This window comes from Syngnathoides biaculeatus, chromosome 7, assembly GCF_019802595.1.
Source record: "Syngnathoides biaculeatus isolate LvHL_M chromosome 7, ASM1980259v1, whole genome shotgun sequence".
Taxonomy (NCBI): domain Eukaryota; kingdom Metazoa; phylum Chordata; class Actinopteri; order Syngnathiformes; family Syngnathidae; genus Syngnathoides; species Syngnathoides biaculeatus.
In genome coordinates, this window is record NC_084646.1 from 24698889 (window position 1) to 24716480 (window position 17592).

General features: G+C 41.7%; 3 protein-coding genes across 12 annotated transcripts in view; 2 read left to right on the forward strand and 1 right to left on the reverse strand.

The window, feature by feature from the left end:
- The window catches only part of dock7 (dedicator of cytokinesis 7), a 98426-nt gene extending 93258 nt beyond the window's left edge, over window positions 1-5168 (forward strand). For 9 of the 10 annotated variants that reach the window (XR_009795772.1, XR_009795776.1, XR_009795773.1 and 6 more), the window contains 3 exons: window positions 1205-1372; window positions 3111-4366; window positions 5029-5168. Coding sequence is in view for 1 of the 10 variants with exons in the window: in XM_061825370.1 (XP_061681354.1) it covers window positions 1205-1372; window positions 3111-3153 (211 nt within the window). In the remaining 9 variants the exon portion in view is untranslated. Of the gene's footprint in view, window positions 1-1204; window positions 1373-3110 lie in introns of all 10 variants that reach the window. The other variant, XM_061825370.1, reaches the window with a different exon arrangement.
- Window positions 5169-5206: 38 nt separating this feature from the next.
- Window positions 5207-15420, reverse strand: usp1 (ubiquitin specific peptidase 1). The gene is made up of 9 exons (XM_061825372.1): window positions 15120-15420; window positions 14659-14852; window positions 13970-14111; window positions 12617-12718; window positions 10646-10815; window positions 9569-10251; window positions 8145-8303; window positions 6246-6447; window positions 5207-6173 (listed from the first exon to the last, which is right to left on the reverse strand). The coding sequence occupies exons 2-9, from the start codon at window positions 14796-14798 to the stop codon at window positions 5453-5455; spliced, it is 2319 nt and encodes a 772-aa protein (XP_061681356.1). The 5' UTR covers window positions 14799-14852; window positions 15120-15420; the 3' UTR covers window positions 5207-5452.
- Window positions 15421-15897: 477 nt separating this feature from the next.
- The window catches only part of kank4 (KN motif and ankyrin repeat domains 4), a 96137-nt gene continuing 94442 nt past the window's right edge, over window positions 15898-17592 (forward strand). Inside the window, exon 1 of the mRNA XM_061825381.1 lies at window positions 15898-16119. The gene's annotated coding sequence lies outside the window, so the exon portion shown is untranslated. The remainder of the gene's footprint in view (window positions 16120-17592) is intronic.

Below are 17592 nucleotides of genomic sequence, written 5' to 3' on the forward strand. Positions count from 1 at the left end.
GCACTGAAGAAACAACAGGAAGCAGAACTGGAGGTAGCAGAAATGAAGATGTTGAGGTTCTCGCTCGGTGTAAACAGGTTGGCTAGGATTAGAAATTAGCTCATTAGAGGGACAGCCAAAGTTGGATGTTTTGGAGACAAGGTTCGAGAGAGCAGACTTTGATGGTTTGGACATATTCAGAGGCGAGAGAGTGAGTATATTGGTAGAAGGGTGCTGAGGGTGGAGCTGCCAGCCAAAAGAGCGAGAGGAAGACCAAAGAGAAGGTTGATGGATGTGGTGAGGGAAGACATGAGGGCAGTTGGGATATGAGAGGAAGATGCAGGAGATAGGCTAAGATGGAAAAGGATTACATGCTGTGGCAACCCCTAACGGGACAAGCCGAAAGGAAAATAAGAAGAATCTTGAAACAGGCGGCACAGTGGCGCAACTGGAAAGCGTTGGCCTCAAAGTTCTGAGTACCCAGCCTACCTAGCTCTCCCTGTGTGGACTTTGCATGTTCTTCCCCTGCCTGTGTGGGTTTTCTCTGGGTACTCCGGGTCCCTCCTACATCCCATAAACATGCAACATTAATTGGACACTCTAAATTGCCCCTAGGTGTGATTGTGAGTGTGGCTGGTTATCTCTATGTGCCCTGTGATTGGCTGGCAACTAGTTCAGGATGTACCCCGCCTTCTGGCCGTTGACAGCTGGGATAGGCTCCAGCACTCCTGCGACCCCTGTAAGGATAAGCGGCTAAGAAAATGGATGGAAGGATATATGTGCTACCATTCCATACATGCTACCATTCCATGTTTGTCGTAACGTTGATAAATAAAGTTGGGGAAAAAGTTTCACAAGTTCTGTGCTGCATTAATGTTGTACTGTTGTTTGTTGTGGTGTTTGCAATTGTTGTGACCTGTCTTGGCCACTGTACCTTTTACATTAAATTAGCCTGCATGCGATTCCTGAACTACATCGACTTTGACAGCCCTGCTGTAGCGGTTCACTCGCCTGACTTTCAATGCATGCAGTGGGTTTCACTTCTCAATGAGTGTCTTGCGACAAATCCAGAGTGACATTTGCTGCCTAAAGTCCCCTCCCCTCCATCCTTGAGCAGAATGAGTTTCATAGAAAATCAATTGATGGAATTATCAACAAACTCAAAACAGTCTGGAGCACTTTGGTCAGTGTGATTTACAATGCAATGTATGGTGGACTAACCTAGGTGTGAAGATGCCTTGCGTAAGAACAAGAGTTTGATTGGTCCTGACCAGAAGGAGTACCAGAGGGAGCTTGAGAGGAATTACCACCGCCTGAAGGAGGCGCTGCAGCCGCTCATCAACAAAAAGATTCCTCAGCTTTACAAACCTGTGCTACAGGTCAACTCACACAGGTACTGTAGTTTTCCTCTTGATCAAAGTGACGACACAAATACACAAAGTACAGTAGTACCTTGAGTTTATTACCATTCTGTGACCAAGATCTTAATTTACACATTTATCAAATCAATAATCCACATTTAAATTGATTGAAACTCCTTTAATCCCTCCAGGCCTCCTAAAACCAGTACATTTCGTTATTGATAAAATATGCAGCAGGGTGGATCAGATGTAAAGCGGTGGCCTCACAGTTCTGAGGACCCAGGGTCAATCCTGGCCTCACATGTGTGGAATTTGCATGTTCTCCCAGTGCCTGTATGGGTTTTCTACAAGCACTCCGGTTTCCTCCCACATCACAAAAACACGCAACTTTAATTGGACACTCTAAATCCCCCCGAGGAGTGATTGTGAGGGCGACTGTTTGTCTGTATGTGCCCTGCGATTGGCTGGCAACCAGTTCAGGGTGTACTCCGCCTCCTGCCCAATTACAGCTGGGATAGGCTCCTGCACTCATGTGAGGATAAGTGGCTCATAAAATGGATGGATGATAAAATATTAAAATTGTATGGATTTAAATGTGTTGTGGCTTAATGAGTGACGTCAGGAACATGGCTCGTCAGTTGACGCAAGCGTCTCATTGCCACGTTTTTCCTCGTTGCTCCTTGTGAGTATTCTCTTGTCCCGTTCAATAAACATCTGAAAGTGCATCAGTAACTTTTTAAAAAAAAAATCCCATTTCATTTAAGCAGTGGCGTATCCGAAGTTAGTGCTTAACCTCAATTTTTTTACCCCCAAACACAAATTAAAAAAACAACTAAGTGACAGGTCATAACTTGAAAAACCTATATGTTAGGTCACTTAGAAGTCAAGGTGCCCCTGTATTTTTATAATCTCCAATTAAATTAGTCTTTGTTTTTGCTCAACAATAATGGTACAGCTAAATCGACAGTTTGAGAAGGTAGCTTGATTCTTTTGGACCACAGCAAGTTGAGTTTTGTGTTGGCACCATTTCTGCACTTGGTGTTCTGTGTATAATGAACATTAATCAGGTCGGATGCTTGTACTTTACGTTTAATCGCAAGGTTTGATTTGTGTGCGTTGTCTACATGTACTCCAGCTTTCTCTCATATTCCTAAAGCATGCATGCTAGGTTCATTGAAGTCTCTAAATTGTCCAGGGGTGTAAATATCAGTGTGAATGAATGTCTTTGAGAGTGCATGAGCAAAGTATTCAGAATGCTTGTTTTTGTTGACATTTTATGTAATTTGTTCAGTGATATCGTAGTTTTTTGTTTTGCTATTTACCTAATAATAACAAAAACCTTCCAGGTTGTGGTTATTGTGTAATATTCCATTTTAACATAGCAAAATGTGGAAAAAGTGAAGCGCTCTGAATACTTTGCACATACCCTGCAATTGACTGGTGACCAGTCCAGTGTTTATACTCCTTTTTGTTCAAAGTCAGTTGTGAAATGCTCCAACCCACACCAATGAGGAAAAGTGATGCAGAACATGGATATGATGGCTATTCAAAGTGCAGTTGAAGAAAATCTGACCAAAACGATTTGTAATGAGTAAATTCATTGTTCTGAGGGAGCCCTCTTAATATGTCTCATGATAAAAAAAACTAAACCAAAGAAAAGTTGCATGTGACCGAAGGAACACTTTCACTTCACCCAAGCACCAGACCACAGTAATGACTTTTTCTTGGTTTGTTTAATGTAGGAAATCTTTGCCTCCTTCTCATTTACAGAGATTCGTTCAGCAGATTGAGTCTTCGCAAAGTTGAAATTTGAAGATGAAGAACATACATACACACAAAGCAACACCAGAAGATGCAATATTAATTTATTCTTGTGTAAATAGTAGCGTGTTCCGAATGGGTCGCAGTGTTTTGTTTCTGAAAAAGGCTTCAAGTGTTCCAAATTGGTACGTCATTCCAGTGTCTTAACTTGTTTACACTACTCTGTCAGCAGGGTGAACAAGTGGATCGGATCTTAAAGAGACACCTTGACCTTTTAAATCTGTGGAAAACGTTTCCAGACACCCGTGTTCATAATGTAAGCTTTTTGTCGAGAGGTACGAGACTCTCTGAGCTGTGAGCTCCCAAGCAACGGGTACCAAACAGGTTGGCATCCTGTTTTGGTTCCAAAAAGTGCCAAACAAAAAAATCGTTTTTTTTTTTTTTTGCCAAATTATTTAACAAAACATTGCAAATGTCAGGGTGTCTTTTTAATAATCTATGTTTTTAAAAAATGTATTTAAAGTGTGCACTTTTTTTCTGGTGTAGCAATGCATTTTCACAACTTGAAAGTTAGTTATGTGGGAGGGGTGGAAAAATGAAAACATGCAAAAAAAATATTTATCATATTGCTTTATCACATTTTTGTTAAAACTACCATGTTTTAAGTTAGGTACTGAAATTGTATAATTTTATGTAGTTCTGTTTTGTTAATTTTAAATATTTTACTAAATAAATATTTTAATGTTCAGGCCTATGGTGGTCAAATTTGCCTCTGGTTATCTATTTGTGCTTCACGCAATAATATACACACACACGCACACACACAGCTGATGAGAACCGGCCACGGAAGCAAAAACTCGGGCATCGGATGATTTTGGTGAGGCCATGGAAAAAGACTTCCGGTTCGGGGAAATTCTGGTCCACCATCCGGCATCTGAGGAGAGGGAAGCTGTGCAACATCAACACTGCATAGTGGGGATAGACCGGTGCTGACCATGACTCTGGGTGTTGAGTCAGTCGGGAGATACTTAGAAGACCTCATTTCCACCGACATGCCTCCCCTATGAGGAAGCAGATTGTTTGTTCTCTGAGCTGGGCTCTCCTATTTTTGGTGACGTGTCAACAACCTGTTTAAAAAGCTCCTTGGTGGCAATGGCCCGAGGGTGGATAAGACTCGGCTGCATTGGGGCTGTTCTTGTTGACAGGCCTCTGGAACAAAACATGGACGTCAGGGACACTGCCTCAGAATTTGGCAGACTACAGTGGTGGTCCCCTTTTTTAAGAATGGAAACTGGAGGGTGTGTTGCAAGTACAGTGGGACCATATTCCTCAACCTCCCTCGTAAAGCCTATTCAGGGATGCTGGATAGGAGGTTCCATTGGGAAGTCAAATCTTGGATCCAGGAGGAGCAGTGTGGTTTTCAACCGGGATGTGGAACAGTGGACCAGCTCTACAGTCTCGGCAGGGTCCTTGAGGGTGCGTGGGAATTATTCCCAGTCATCTTGTGGTCAGATTTCTGATTGGGGTGACCGTCACTATTTGGCAAATGTTAATGGTGATGCCCAATCATGCATGTTGCAGTCTGCCAACTTGTAAACACACATGCAGTGATAATGACGTGAACGCTGTTGAGAAATTAAGGCTAGAAGTATTTTTATGTAACCACATCATTTCATTCTTCTTAAAAGTGAACAAGTACAGCAATATAAAATGAATTGTTACCTCTATTACTTTGAAAGTTTATTTTATAGATGACCTAGTTATTATTCTGCACCACTTCTGATCTGTACAGCTTGAGCAAAATCTGGCACCTGTGGATGTGATTATCATTTACTTTTATTTCAGACGGAGCCAACTTTATTTGTTAACATCTGTGAAAGACCGTATTAATTTCACCACTTAGTAAAATTTAAAACAGACCACACAGAAAGCAGTTGTAAAGTATACTCTTTATAGGTGTGACCTCCATGGAACTGCATGTGAAAGCTGAGGTCTCACACAATATGATGTAGAAACAAGAACTGTACACATTTATTTGGTGACCTGGTCACAACTACCCCCCCCCCCCCCAACAACAACAATGCACATCTAAGACCCAATCATGAAATACTTAAGGCCCCAAAAAAATAATAACAAAACAATTTTTTAAAAAACAATTTTCAGTTCAGGCACAAATTTCTTTCCAAAATATTTGAAAAGCCTGAGGTGATTTTTTTTTTTTTTCTGTAGGCTTGAAGTTGCATTAATGTAGAACAAAATTTCCACAGTGTATGACCGTTCCATCCATAGAATATGAAAAGAGTAGATCTTGGGATGGTAAGGCAATGCTGGCATCAGTGTTCTTAGTGTACTTAATACTTGGTTATTCTCTTGTAAAACAGCAAGTAGGGTGTTGAAGAGGAGCAAGTCTGGGGGGAGCAGGCTTGAAAGAAATCTTCCTCCTCGAACAACCGCACTTCCGAATCATCGAACAGCAGCCATTTGCCTTCGTACTTCAGGAGGTTGTCGAAAGCTTGCTGTTCCGAAGCCACCTCTTCCTCACAAGGGGCTTTCTCCCTCTTATCACCAGCCTCGGCAGGCTTTTCAAGCACAGCTAGTGCATTTTGTTTGAACGTTTTTCTTTGCTCAGTTCCACCTTCCGGTCCGCCGGCGGCAACTCTCTCATCGTTCTCTGTGTCGGTCTGACTCTGATGGCCTCCCAAGAGTCCGACCGCACTTTCCGGAGGCTTCTTACTTCCCGTATTGCCGCATGCCGAGCTCACCGCAGGCTGTTCGTTGGCACGCTGCCAGACAGACACCTCACCGTCGTCATAGTCCCGTGCTTCTCTGTCGGACTTTTCTTGCTGCTCCCTTTCACACAACCAAAACTTTGAATTTTTCAGGCCACTCATGCGGACAAAGGCGGTATAGTGTCCGCTGCTGATGGAGAGCCCACTGTGCATGACTACAGCAAAGAGCTCGTAGTGGTGACCTTTGCCGTATGAGCGCGGGGTGCACCACTCCTCTAGAGACAAGGTCAAGGGCGTCTGCAAGGGCGTGTTCACCTTGGACAGACCGGTGTATGGATCCATTCTGGAGAGAGGGAACAAACGGGTGTGAGACAGGCTCAAAGCAAGTAAAGTATTGATCAGTGAAGCGACTCACTCCAAGCTGTTGGCAGAGAACCGCTTCAAGTGAATGGTGATGAGTTCGGGAGTTTTGTCAAACAGAAGACTCCTCTCGGCCTCCGTGTAGTGGAGACACGTATCACAAAAGTACTTGTCCTCCCCGGCAATGCGCTCCACTGATGCAAACTGTGCGATGGCCCATTGGAGGGTCTTCTCCTCTACTTTGGGGTAAGGAGAAACTGGGGGACCAATATTTGAGTTTCATTTTTATCAGGTGATCATTTGTTGACTTGACTTATGCCTCAAAGCAAACGCAGGCACCGAACATGTCGGTCCTGGTACTACAACAGATAAGCGATTTGATAAACTGTATCCTATTGAGGGGTGTCAAACTTATTTTTGTCATTGCCGTTTCCATCAGAGGGCTGATATGACTTGAAACCATAAATGCTTTATTCACTTCATCACATTTATATACACAATTGATCAGTTTAAAATCACAAGTCAAGCATACCAATTTGTTTAGCTATTGTTCATATTACTGTAACTGGTTTTTGACACAAAAAGTGCCTGTGTTTTCTCAGCATTGTTTATTCCTTGTGATAATTTGGAATTTTGGTACAGTTTTAAAGAATCGTGGAAATAAGACACACATGGTTTGTTTTTTGTGGGGCACATAAAATGATGTGGCAGGGCAGATCTGGTTGGTACTGCCTCATTAACAGCATTTTTTTTAGATTGACACCTGTGCTGCAGCCAGACAGACTGATCAATTTGACAGGGCTCACACTTTACTGGTACATTCGGCATTGGACTCTTAAGTGCGTTTTGTACACTCCGGACAGTTGGGAAAATCAGAGCGCCGTTAGAATGTGCTCTTGTATACTTTTGCCTACTCTGAGACTTCTGCCAACAGACCAAATGTTTTGGAAGGGGCAGCACTGTGACGCGAATAGTTAGAGCGTTAGCGTCACAGTTCTGAGGACCGGGGTTCAAATACCAGCCCTGCCTGAGTGGAGTTTGCATGTTCTCCCCGTGCCTGTGTGGGTTTTCTCCAGGGACTCTGGTTTGTCCCCACTTTCTAAAAACATGCATTCATTGGAGACCCTAAATTGCCCCTAGGTGTGATTGTGAGTGCGACTGGTTGTGTGTTTCTATTTGCCCTGCCATTTCAGAATGTACCCCACAACCTACCCGAAGATACCTCTGACCCTTGTGAGGATGGAGGGCTCAAAAACTGGCATGGATGGATGTTTTGGAAGCAAATTTCGATAGGTTGGCAGCTCTTCACTCATCACCATAAATGCAATTTCATTATGAATTGACTTAATTTCTTTTGGTTTTTCCATTTTTGGCCTTTGGATTCTCATCTTTTTCTTTGTTTGTTTCAGTCAAGAATTTTCATTTTGGTGTATCGCTAATTTTGAGATCATTTTGAAATACCTGCAGTAATTTCTTTGTGGTGTTCATAACTGTTCCAAAAACCTTCTGCTTTATCATGTAAATCACTTGGGTATGGTCTAGTTTCACACATTTATAAATGGTAATGAACGAAAACTCTATATCAAATAGTGACAGGGAAAAAAAATTCCACTATCGTCAATAAAATCGCAGGCGCACTGGAGGTAATCCCAACTGACTCTGGACGTGAGCCAGGGTACACCCTGAACTGTGCAGCCATTTTCAGTCACATTCACACCTACGGGCAGTTTTCACTTTTTGGAATTCATGTTTTTGGAATGTGGGAGGAAACCGAAGTCAGGGGGAAAACCCACACAGGCACGGAGAGACCATGCAAACTCCATACAGGGGTGGCCAAATTTGAACCCGGGTCCTTAGACCTATGAGGCAGATGTGCTAACCAGTCTACACTGTGTCGCCCAAGGGGGGGAGACACAGCGTATCAATTTTGGCCGTATCGGTCAGCACAACTAACCTGATGAAAGATCGTCTGGGCTGTTAAGTTGGTCATCCAGCACAGGGACACTAATGTCCTGGAAGTCCTCTCGCCTCTCTGTGAAGCTTTCGCACTCCAGACAGCGAGTCCGGAGAACCAGCTGGCCCTGGAACAAGCGCTCCATCAGGTCTAGATCGTCTGCAAAGCAAGCACCACAAAAATTTATTTATTATAAGACATTCAGTAATTTGGAAAATGGAAAACCACTGAGAATAATTTCAGTACAGCAACCCCCTAGACTGCCCCCAGAAAAAAAAAAGTTTTGAACAATTTAATAGCATGGCATTATTATGCACTCTGTTTTACACGTGCATATTTATTCCCATTTTTAGTTTGCTTTTATGTATGCACTGACAGGAGAGGCTCTCCAATTTCATTGTACAGTCGTATGATGACAATAAATGACGTTCACATAGAGACAAACAACCAGTCGCACTCACAATTGCACCTATGGGCAATTTAGAGTCACCCATGAATGCATATTTTGGAAATGTTGGAGGAAACCAGAGTGCCCAGAGAAAAACTACGCAGGCACGAGGAGATGTTGCCAACTCTGCATAGGCGGGACCAGGATTTGAACTCCGTTCGTTAGAAATGTGAGGCAGACGCTTTAACCAGTCACCCCACCGTGTCGTTCCTAATTAAGTCCATTTAGTCTAATCAAACACAGCCGGACTCCAAGGAAGGCGTAGAATCACCTCAAGGATCCTCAGGAGAAATGGACAGCGGCCGAGTTTATATCACAACAAAGGGTCTGAATACTTATGGCTGTGATATTTCAGTTTTTCTTTTTTAATAAATCAGCAAAACCTCCTCTCAATATGAGGCGCTGTGTGAACTTCATTAATCCATTATCTGAGCCACTTATCCTCACAAGGGTTGTAGGAGTATCGGAGCCTATGGCAGCTATCTTCAGGCAGGAGGCAGGCTACACCCTGAACTGGTTGCCACTCAGTCACAGGGCACAAAACCAAATGTTCCTGCTCACGATCACACATTACACATTAATGTGGAAAAAAAAGAAATTATTTTAGCAAGGGACTGCAAAATAAGTGAAAATTTCAAGGGGATCTGAATACTTTCTGTACCCACTGTACATAATATTCTAATTTCTTGAAATGGTGAATGTGGGTTTTGTGTTAGATGTCAGTTTTAGTCAACATTATTTAAAAATAATTACCTCAACTGTGCTGGTATGGAAGTGGCAGCATTTCCTGATACCAATACTGTACTTTATTTTACTCAATAGTGTCAATCTGTAAAGTTTCATCTTTTTTGATAACTATTGAAATTGGCATCATTTTCCGATTTATTGAGATGGATTTATATATAGTATATATCACAATAGTTTGTGGTGAATTTATGAATTCTGTCAAATTGTCCTTTAGCATAAGGTAAGATACCTTCAAGTGCAGCCTTTTGGACCTGGTTCTCGTTTTGAATGACCCCCTCACATTTCTTCTCATCCTCAGTTGGGACTTGATCAGCTCCATTGTTCTCTCTCTCTGTTTTCATTGTCCTTTTCGCAAATGTAGACGTGAGTTTCCCGACGGTTCGAAACATGGACATGATGCCAGGCTGTTTTCCAGAAGGCGTCAACAAGCTTAATTTTGAGTCTTTCTTCTTTTTCCCATCAGTGTCTTTGGATGTTCTCTCATCGCCACTGCTCCATTCTTCTCCGTCTACCTTTTGCTGTTTCACTTCCTGTGCATCCTCTTTCTTTCCAGGTTTGTCCTTGGTGTTTTCACAGGATGACTTCCTTTTGGATCGGGTGACGGGTCCGCTCATCCAGTGCTCTTCCCCTGCTTCACATTTTCCACACTTGATGGATTTGGGCTTCTTTTTGGCATTTCCCATCTCTGTATCACTTTTCCTTTTTCTAGCCACTTGACCATCTTTATTGGCCTTTCTTTGGGTTTCTGACACTGAATGGCTGCCATCTTCCACTTTGACCTCAGTCACATTGTCCTCCTGCTTTTTATCCTTCCTGATGGTGTTGCAGGCCTCCCGGATGTATCCAAGGATGCACTGCAGAACCTCTTGGGCATCATGCTGAAGATAGCCTTCATACATAGGGTTCAGTTTCCTGCAAGCCAAACCAAAAAAAATCAGTCAAGAGTAAAAAACTGTATTTTAGATATGATAATGCATCTGAAATATTGATGCAAGCTTCTTCTTCCATTTCTTTTCTCTGTCTCTTGTTTTCATAAAGGTTGTGGGTGAGCTGGAGTCTATCCCAGCTGACTTTGGGTGAAAGATGGAGTACATACACCCTGCACTGGTTACCAACCAAATGCATGCTTTTTCTTCTCATTATGATTAAAACCAAGCTAACAACAACTTAACACTGATTATGCATGCACATGATTTGATGATATTTGTTAATTACCACAAGTAAATCAGCTGATTGTACAGCTTCCTTGAAAACAAAATGTAAACTGGGCTTTCTACATACAGCTTAATATTTTCAACTAAGTTACCTGAGTGTGTTTAGAAGTTTACAAGGTGACGTGTCGAGCTCTCGCTCACTGTAGCTGTCGGTGTTGAGGAGGAAGTTGGACTGCAGCTGCTCCATGGAACATATAAGACTGTGGAAGCTCTGGAGGAGCTCAATGTGTGCTGGTAAGAACTCGGCAGCATCCTCTGAAAGCTATAAATTAAACACAGTTGTGCTTTAAGTGAAAGGAAATGCAAAAATTAAAGAATTCAATGGATAAATTAAATTTTCACCAATGTCTCGCAGCTGCCAAGTTGGACACGATCGCCTACTGCTGTCACAGAACTTAACAAATGCAAATGTAATGTGATTTCCAAACCTGGAAATCAAGACAGCGGGCTTCCCGAGTGTGTTGTGATGACAAGTTTAACTGTAGGTTTATTACATGATTGTTTGAACAATATTTTTGGGGTGTCCCAATCTGAGTTTTCACACCGGCAATTGGTCTGTTGTCAGGACTTCTCCTAAATACTGAGCAAAAGGTCTGAATACTTATGGCTGTGTGAGATATATATATATATATATATAAAATTTATGAAAACATTTCAACAATTCAGGTTTTTTTTTTCTGTCAAGATGGGATGCTGTGTGTACATTAATGCAGATTTAATGCAAATGTCGAGTGAAAAATTTAAGGGGGTCTGAATATTTTCTGTACCCATTGTAGTTACTTCCCAACACTGCATACGCCATGTTCTTGCCCTCCCCCAAATTGGCAGTTCCTCCCCCTTAAAAACAACACTCCATGACCTTGTTTGTGGTTTTCAACTGCATTTTCCTTTTGTTGCTAAGTCATGACCCACTTATAAAGAACCTAAAACAATGAACGTTTTATTTAAAGTGCCACTGTCATGAAATGCATGATTTTTAGTATGTTATTAATGATAAAACAACAGCCGACATTGACCCATGTGTTTTTTTCCCACCACAAAACATGTTTTTGACATATACAGCTTTTTGTAACTCCCGCCATTAAAATCCTCTCGAGGGATTTGTTTTCGAGAAGAAGCAGGAAGTGACATAAGGGCCATTGCGCCCTCAAGTGGACTCGTTTATTTCCATTTGTTTTACCTCCGGTAAGGTAGCTCGTTATGCTTTAAGTGAAAGGCAATGCAAAAATTAAAGAATTCAATGGGCCCCCCCTAAAGCAGCATGGTTCGGCTCCGTGATAAGCCACCTCGGCGCCGAAAATGAGCCACACCGGCCAGCTGCGATGAGCCGGGAGGCGGTTTGGCCGTGATCGCATATCATCTGAATATGGCTCGAAACAAAAGTGTAATATTGCCTTGGTAACTTCACCCGGTTGTGTGGTGTTCTCCTTCCGTGTCAGAAGGAGAGTTTTAGTCTCCCATAGTTAGGGTGCACCGCGTGTTTTCATTGGCGAATGTCCGGGTGACGTCACGGACAGAGGATGCAGCCAATATGGTGACCACTTCGATGTCATAGAATGACACTTCTGCAACTTTGCGCATGGATGACGCGCTCTCCGCTCACATTTATTTTTTTGTATAGACATTGAAGTGAATAATATTGTAATGAAAAATACATCTAACATCTATTTTAGAATGTTTGTAGGGATGACACTTGACCTTTAAAAAAGCCTCAGTCATGTACTGAATATTTTGTAAAGCAATTAAAATGAGTTTGATGTACCAGAAATGCATATTGCTCCGCATGACATCTGATAGCAAGATCCTCAGTTACGTTTTTTTTTTTTTTTTTAATAGAGTAAATCAGTGGCTGAAAGCAAAGGCAGCTACTCTTCCAGTCACTTACATATTACGTTCCACATGAGAACTGGGTACGCCTCTGTATTGTAGCAGGGAAAAAAAATTAAAAAAGAATAGAGATTTATAATTTTGTTTTACAACCTCTCACGACCCACCTTATGGGTCTGCGACCAAAATTAGAGTCCTCATCCACCAGTTGAGAAACAAGGGGAAAATATGCTCACCTCTTCACATTGTTTTGTTTCTTCAGCGGTTTTGGCATTTCTTTTCATCAACTTGTGTAAGGATTTGATGCCTTCTTTTAGCTCTGGACAGTGATAGAGCACCTGCAGGAACATAAATAGATTTACATTCATCTTCAAATGAGACTTATATTTTATAACCAGAAAAGACAAACGTTTCAAGTGTTGGAACATCTGGGGCAACATTTATTAATGACAAGTTGAAAATGGCTACTAAAGAATTAAATTAGTGTGCCATGCTCTGATGAGAAATTTAACTCCATCCAATGAGAGCTGCAAGGTCTGGAAAAAAAAGACCAAGAAAAAAATATTTTATTACACTTGCATCGCATAGCTAAAGCTTGCAGTCTTATGTGGGTCCAGTGCTAGTTAGGGTGCATTCACACGATCCGTGTTGTGCACCAACCCACTTCAATATGGCCTCCTCAGTGACTGCATCACTACAATATCCAATGAAAGTTTTGAGTGATGTATTTTATTGTAATTTGATGAAGAGAGCATGGATCGGTAAACTAGTTCTCTCTCGGCCCGTTAGTGATGGACTATATTGTGTTCTGACTTACCGGTACATCTGTTCAAGGGGTCTTTTGTGAGGCTTGAGTTTTGTTCCAGCAATATAAACCAAATTTGTACATACTTGCAATGGGCTGTAGTTACTAACCTATACTAACAATCATACAGCCATAAATATAAATATTTGCATGACAAACACTGCGGGGCCATGAATTTAAGGAATAATTATAACGAAATACATGAATTACAGTGTTAAGACTGATTTCTTGTGCCGTGTAACACTGTACTCTTATGCCTTCATGCAAAGCAGTTCTTCAATGAAATATCATGTTGGTTCTGTTAAGTGAAGACCACCTGTTTTTTAACACATGATATTTTAACCCCCAAAAGGTGGTACAATAGTACACAAGTGAAAAAGAGTTTTCTCTGTCAATGGTCTCAAAGTTTTGTGGTCATGAGATATTTTATAATTTGCTTAATTCTGCTAACCAGCAAAAAAAAAAAAAGCCACAGAGACGACCTGTCTGAACTCATGCTTGGCAGAGGTAATGGGGGGGGGATATGGTGTTAGAATTAGTCATGTGGCAGAAGAACGTGTGAAATTTACCGCCATACTTAGGCTTTTAATTTGACTGTATTGATAGTCATGCCCTACAACTGTTTTTCACCTAAATATTGACAATACTGGTACTTATGACTTCTCTGTTAGCAGAGGCTCAGGATAAACTACAATGTTTGAAGAGATCAGGTTACTTGCCGCTGTAGAAATGGAACTCTGCTGTAAGCCGGGGATCACTTGTGTTCTTGAGAACAACAGCTCACCTGTAAGATGCTGTTTAAATAGCAGGTGTTGCCCCCATTACTGAGACCCACAAATGGCAACAGGTTCTCGCTCTTCTCACATGGCAGCGGGAGGTCAGGCGAACTCGGTGGCAGTGATGGAGCTGGCACTACCTGATCACTGCTGCAGCGCAAACATTAAAAAAATGTCAAAACCTTTCATGAGACTATTGCGATCTTGGTTTGTATGGTAATATATTCTCCTTACTCAGTCAAGACTACACACCAGTTGATAATTAAAATGACTGCCGTATCAGACAACTGGAGGACCCGACATGAGAAAGCTCAAAAAGACTAACCTAGCAGTATATGCACATTTGTCAAACAAACCTAGACATACTCCTTTCACCATAAATTTGGGAAATCCATATGTACATAATGTACTGTATTATTTTGCCAGTCCCCCAAATAAAGTGCTATATAAATACAGCACATAAGGGACGTTGACTGCGCCTTTTCAATTAAATTCAACTTCCATTACTATTATAGCCATTAAGCCATCCATTTTTTTTTTCAAAAATCATTAGCGTTGCAGGTGAAGTCAAGTCTAAAAAAAAATACATACATTCTGGAATTTCTGAAAAATTTAGAGTCCTCAATTAACGTCCAAAAGCATGTTGCAATGTGGGTGGAATCCCTATGAGAGGAAGTATTTAAATGTGAACACGGACTTAGCTTCATCTGCTTGAGGTTCAGAGAAGTCCAGGACTCGTATAGTTTCCTTCTTCTGGAAGAATCTCAGAGACAGTTTGTTCCTCTTGATGGGGCTTCCCATCGAGGCAACAACGTGTTCGCCCTGCAGACCCGGCATCTTCACAGATGTCACTTCACAAAGCGTTTTCCCTGAAGGTCTTGCAACATGCCGCTATCGCCCAAAAGGAAGAAACAAAAGCAAGTCGTTTGAATGAGGCTATTACATAAAAGTTGCAAACGAAAACAACCGTGCGTCCATGGCTCGGTCTAAACTACGGTGAAAATATTGAACTGTTCAAGTAGCTGATTCAAAGAAAAGCAGAACTATCGAGGCTACTTCGTTACATAACCGCTGCTGGTTCACTATCGGGCTACTTTTACTGTCAAGTTCTTTGTGCACTTCAAGAAAACGAACTCCAAATTAGTGACATACTCGTACCTTCAGAAATCATTGTATGATACCATATTTTGCGCAAGTCTATGATTAAAACCCATTTTAATCGACGCTGCACAAGAACTTGGCGCTTTTTCCCCTCACTCGACGAGTGAGCGACAGCTACATCGCCTGAATACATACACAAACCTGAGGAAGTTATTAAGATAAATCTGTAAAGCGTAATACTACTTAAATTAAAAGCGCGTATCGTAATGATACATTCAAGACATGGAAATATATAACAGTATAAACATTTGTCCACATATATGCTGGCGTTTACATTGGACACCAATGTTCTAGTTAGTCCATCGGATAGTTGTGAAGCCATTTTTGTAGTCCTCAATTTTCTCTGTCTATGAGCGTAAGCAGTTTTCCGTTAGATCGCGTAAAATAGTTAAAAACACGAGCTGTAACGTGTTTGCAGGTTTCAGTAAAAATGTGTATATTTAATGCAAAACTTTTCATTTTAATAATGTAATGATTCAGGATAGTATCAATAGCAGTTTTATTCGCGTATGCCCTCTCAACTCCCGCAGATGGCCCTGTGACAGAAAGCGTGTTTTTTGTAAAGTTAATGCGTGTGTGATTGCTCCCCACAAATTCGTCAGAGCAAGTTGTCGTAGATGTGAAATAACCACAAGAAATATAATTAAACATTTTTAAAATGAGATTTCCAGTAAAATTCGTGAAGTTTCGTAATAAGAACATTAAAACAGATAATCCAGGGAGCGCACTCTCGTGCAAATGGCGTGCAGCACACCTAATAGTGGTAAAAGATACACATTTTAATACAACCAAAAAACCGTGACATCCTTACATTTCGAAAGTAAAAACGACAAGATACTCTCTATACACGTTAAAAATCAAAGTCCTCTATGAGCCAGCAGGGGGCACGCTTGTCAATGACACCATCACGCCGTCCAAAGGCGTCCAATCGTCCACAGTCACTGGAGCGTCTCCACATCTGACAGTCAGTTCCAGCTACCCGTCCACGATTTCCAGGGTAAGATTCTATTTGCGTTCTCTTGTTCTGCTTGCGAATCTTAAATCAAATCTGCAGGATTGCTTCCGTGCATATGATCGGGTTTATTTTTTTAAGGGCAACGTTGATAAAATGAGGCGAGGATGGAGAATAGTTGCTTTCCGAATATGTTCGTGGGATGAAAACAAATAAAGAATACAGGGTGTTTCATATCTTCCGTGCGTATCGTGTGACGATGTTTAGGAATAATTGAGCTTCTACTGCTCCTGCTGATGCTGCTGCTGCTGTTGCTGCAGAGTCGCTTCGTGGTCAGCAGCAACTATACATGCATCAATGGACTAGCTTCCTTAACGCGCTTTCAGCCGTCTGACTTAGTCACCAAGTGACGTGGTAATAGTCACACCACTGGGTGTAGTAAGAAGGTGCCGAACATCCTGTTGGGATGTAATATTTAGGGGGTAATAACAATGGACCTATTGGTTGCGTTCATCATCATCATGAGATTCTCTCTTCATTCTACAGGAACGCGTCGGCTTCAAAAATTAAGTACGGTGCCGCTCGTATACTGTATAACATCTTAATTTAGATATTACTGAGTTAAATTTTCAATGTTTTGTAATACATCGTAATTTAAAGGTCAGGGGAGTGTTTTATCAAGGAAGGTCACTGGGCTGGCATTTAGTTTCTTCACGGACCATCAACTAACCTGCGATCGATTTTTCAGCTCTTCGTTCCTTTTAATTGGCTGCGGATTGCCGACACTACACACTGGATGTTGGGGAATGTGACGATTAGGTGAATTGCGTTAGTTGTTTTTGAGCAGCAAGATGAGAGTGAAGCATATTTCTTTGGACGAAGCCTCACTATCCAGCAATTTGTGTCTATGATCCTGCATGGGTAACTGTCTGGATATCACTTGTATCCATACATACATTTTCCGAGCCGCTTATCCTCACAATGGTCATGGTGGGGCTGGAGCCAATCCCAGCTATCATCTCGCAGGAGGCGGGGAACGGGTTGCCAGCCAATTGACCCCTCCGTACAGGGCACTTAACCACGCCTCCTGAAGTGACGTCACGCCACGTGCGCTGACGTAAGACAAACAGTAAAAATGGCAAATACAATACAATACATTCTGAACTGAGACAGACTCCATGCTTCTGATTTCATTCAAATCAACGATATATTATAGATTCTAAATACAATACATTCTTAACTGAGAGAGACGCCATGCTTCTGATTTCATTCAATCATTCACACGTAGCAATGTTATGCTAGCGGAGAACGTCTCATTCATTTATACGAGACGTGTATTAAAAATCAAATTTAGGGCAAATCTTCGTGCAAACACAGTCTGGTTAAGCTTCGGCCACGAGCCAGCAAGAAATCGATACGTTTGTGCAGTCTGATCATTGCTAAATATCGCTCAACAAAGAAGAAGTGTGTCAATCGTTCACACGCAGCATTGTTATGCTAGCGAAGAACTTCGAATTC

Excerpts from the sequence above, each read along its gene's own strand:
- usp1 (XM_061825372.1), bottom strand. The coding sequence starts at position 14,798 with ATGCCGGGTCTGCAGGGCGAACACGTTGTTGCCTCGATGGGAAGCCCC. Across the intron at positions 8,304-9,568 it reads CCAAAAGGCTGCACTTGAAG|ACGATCTAGACCTGATGGAG; the intron begins GTATCTTACCTT and ends CTTGCTTTGCAG. Across the intron at positions 6,448-8,144 it reads CCCAGACGATCTTTCATCAG|TTTCTCCTTACCCCAAAGTA; the intron begins GTTAGTTGTGCT and ends TTGGTCCCCCAG.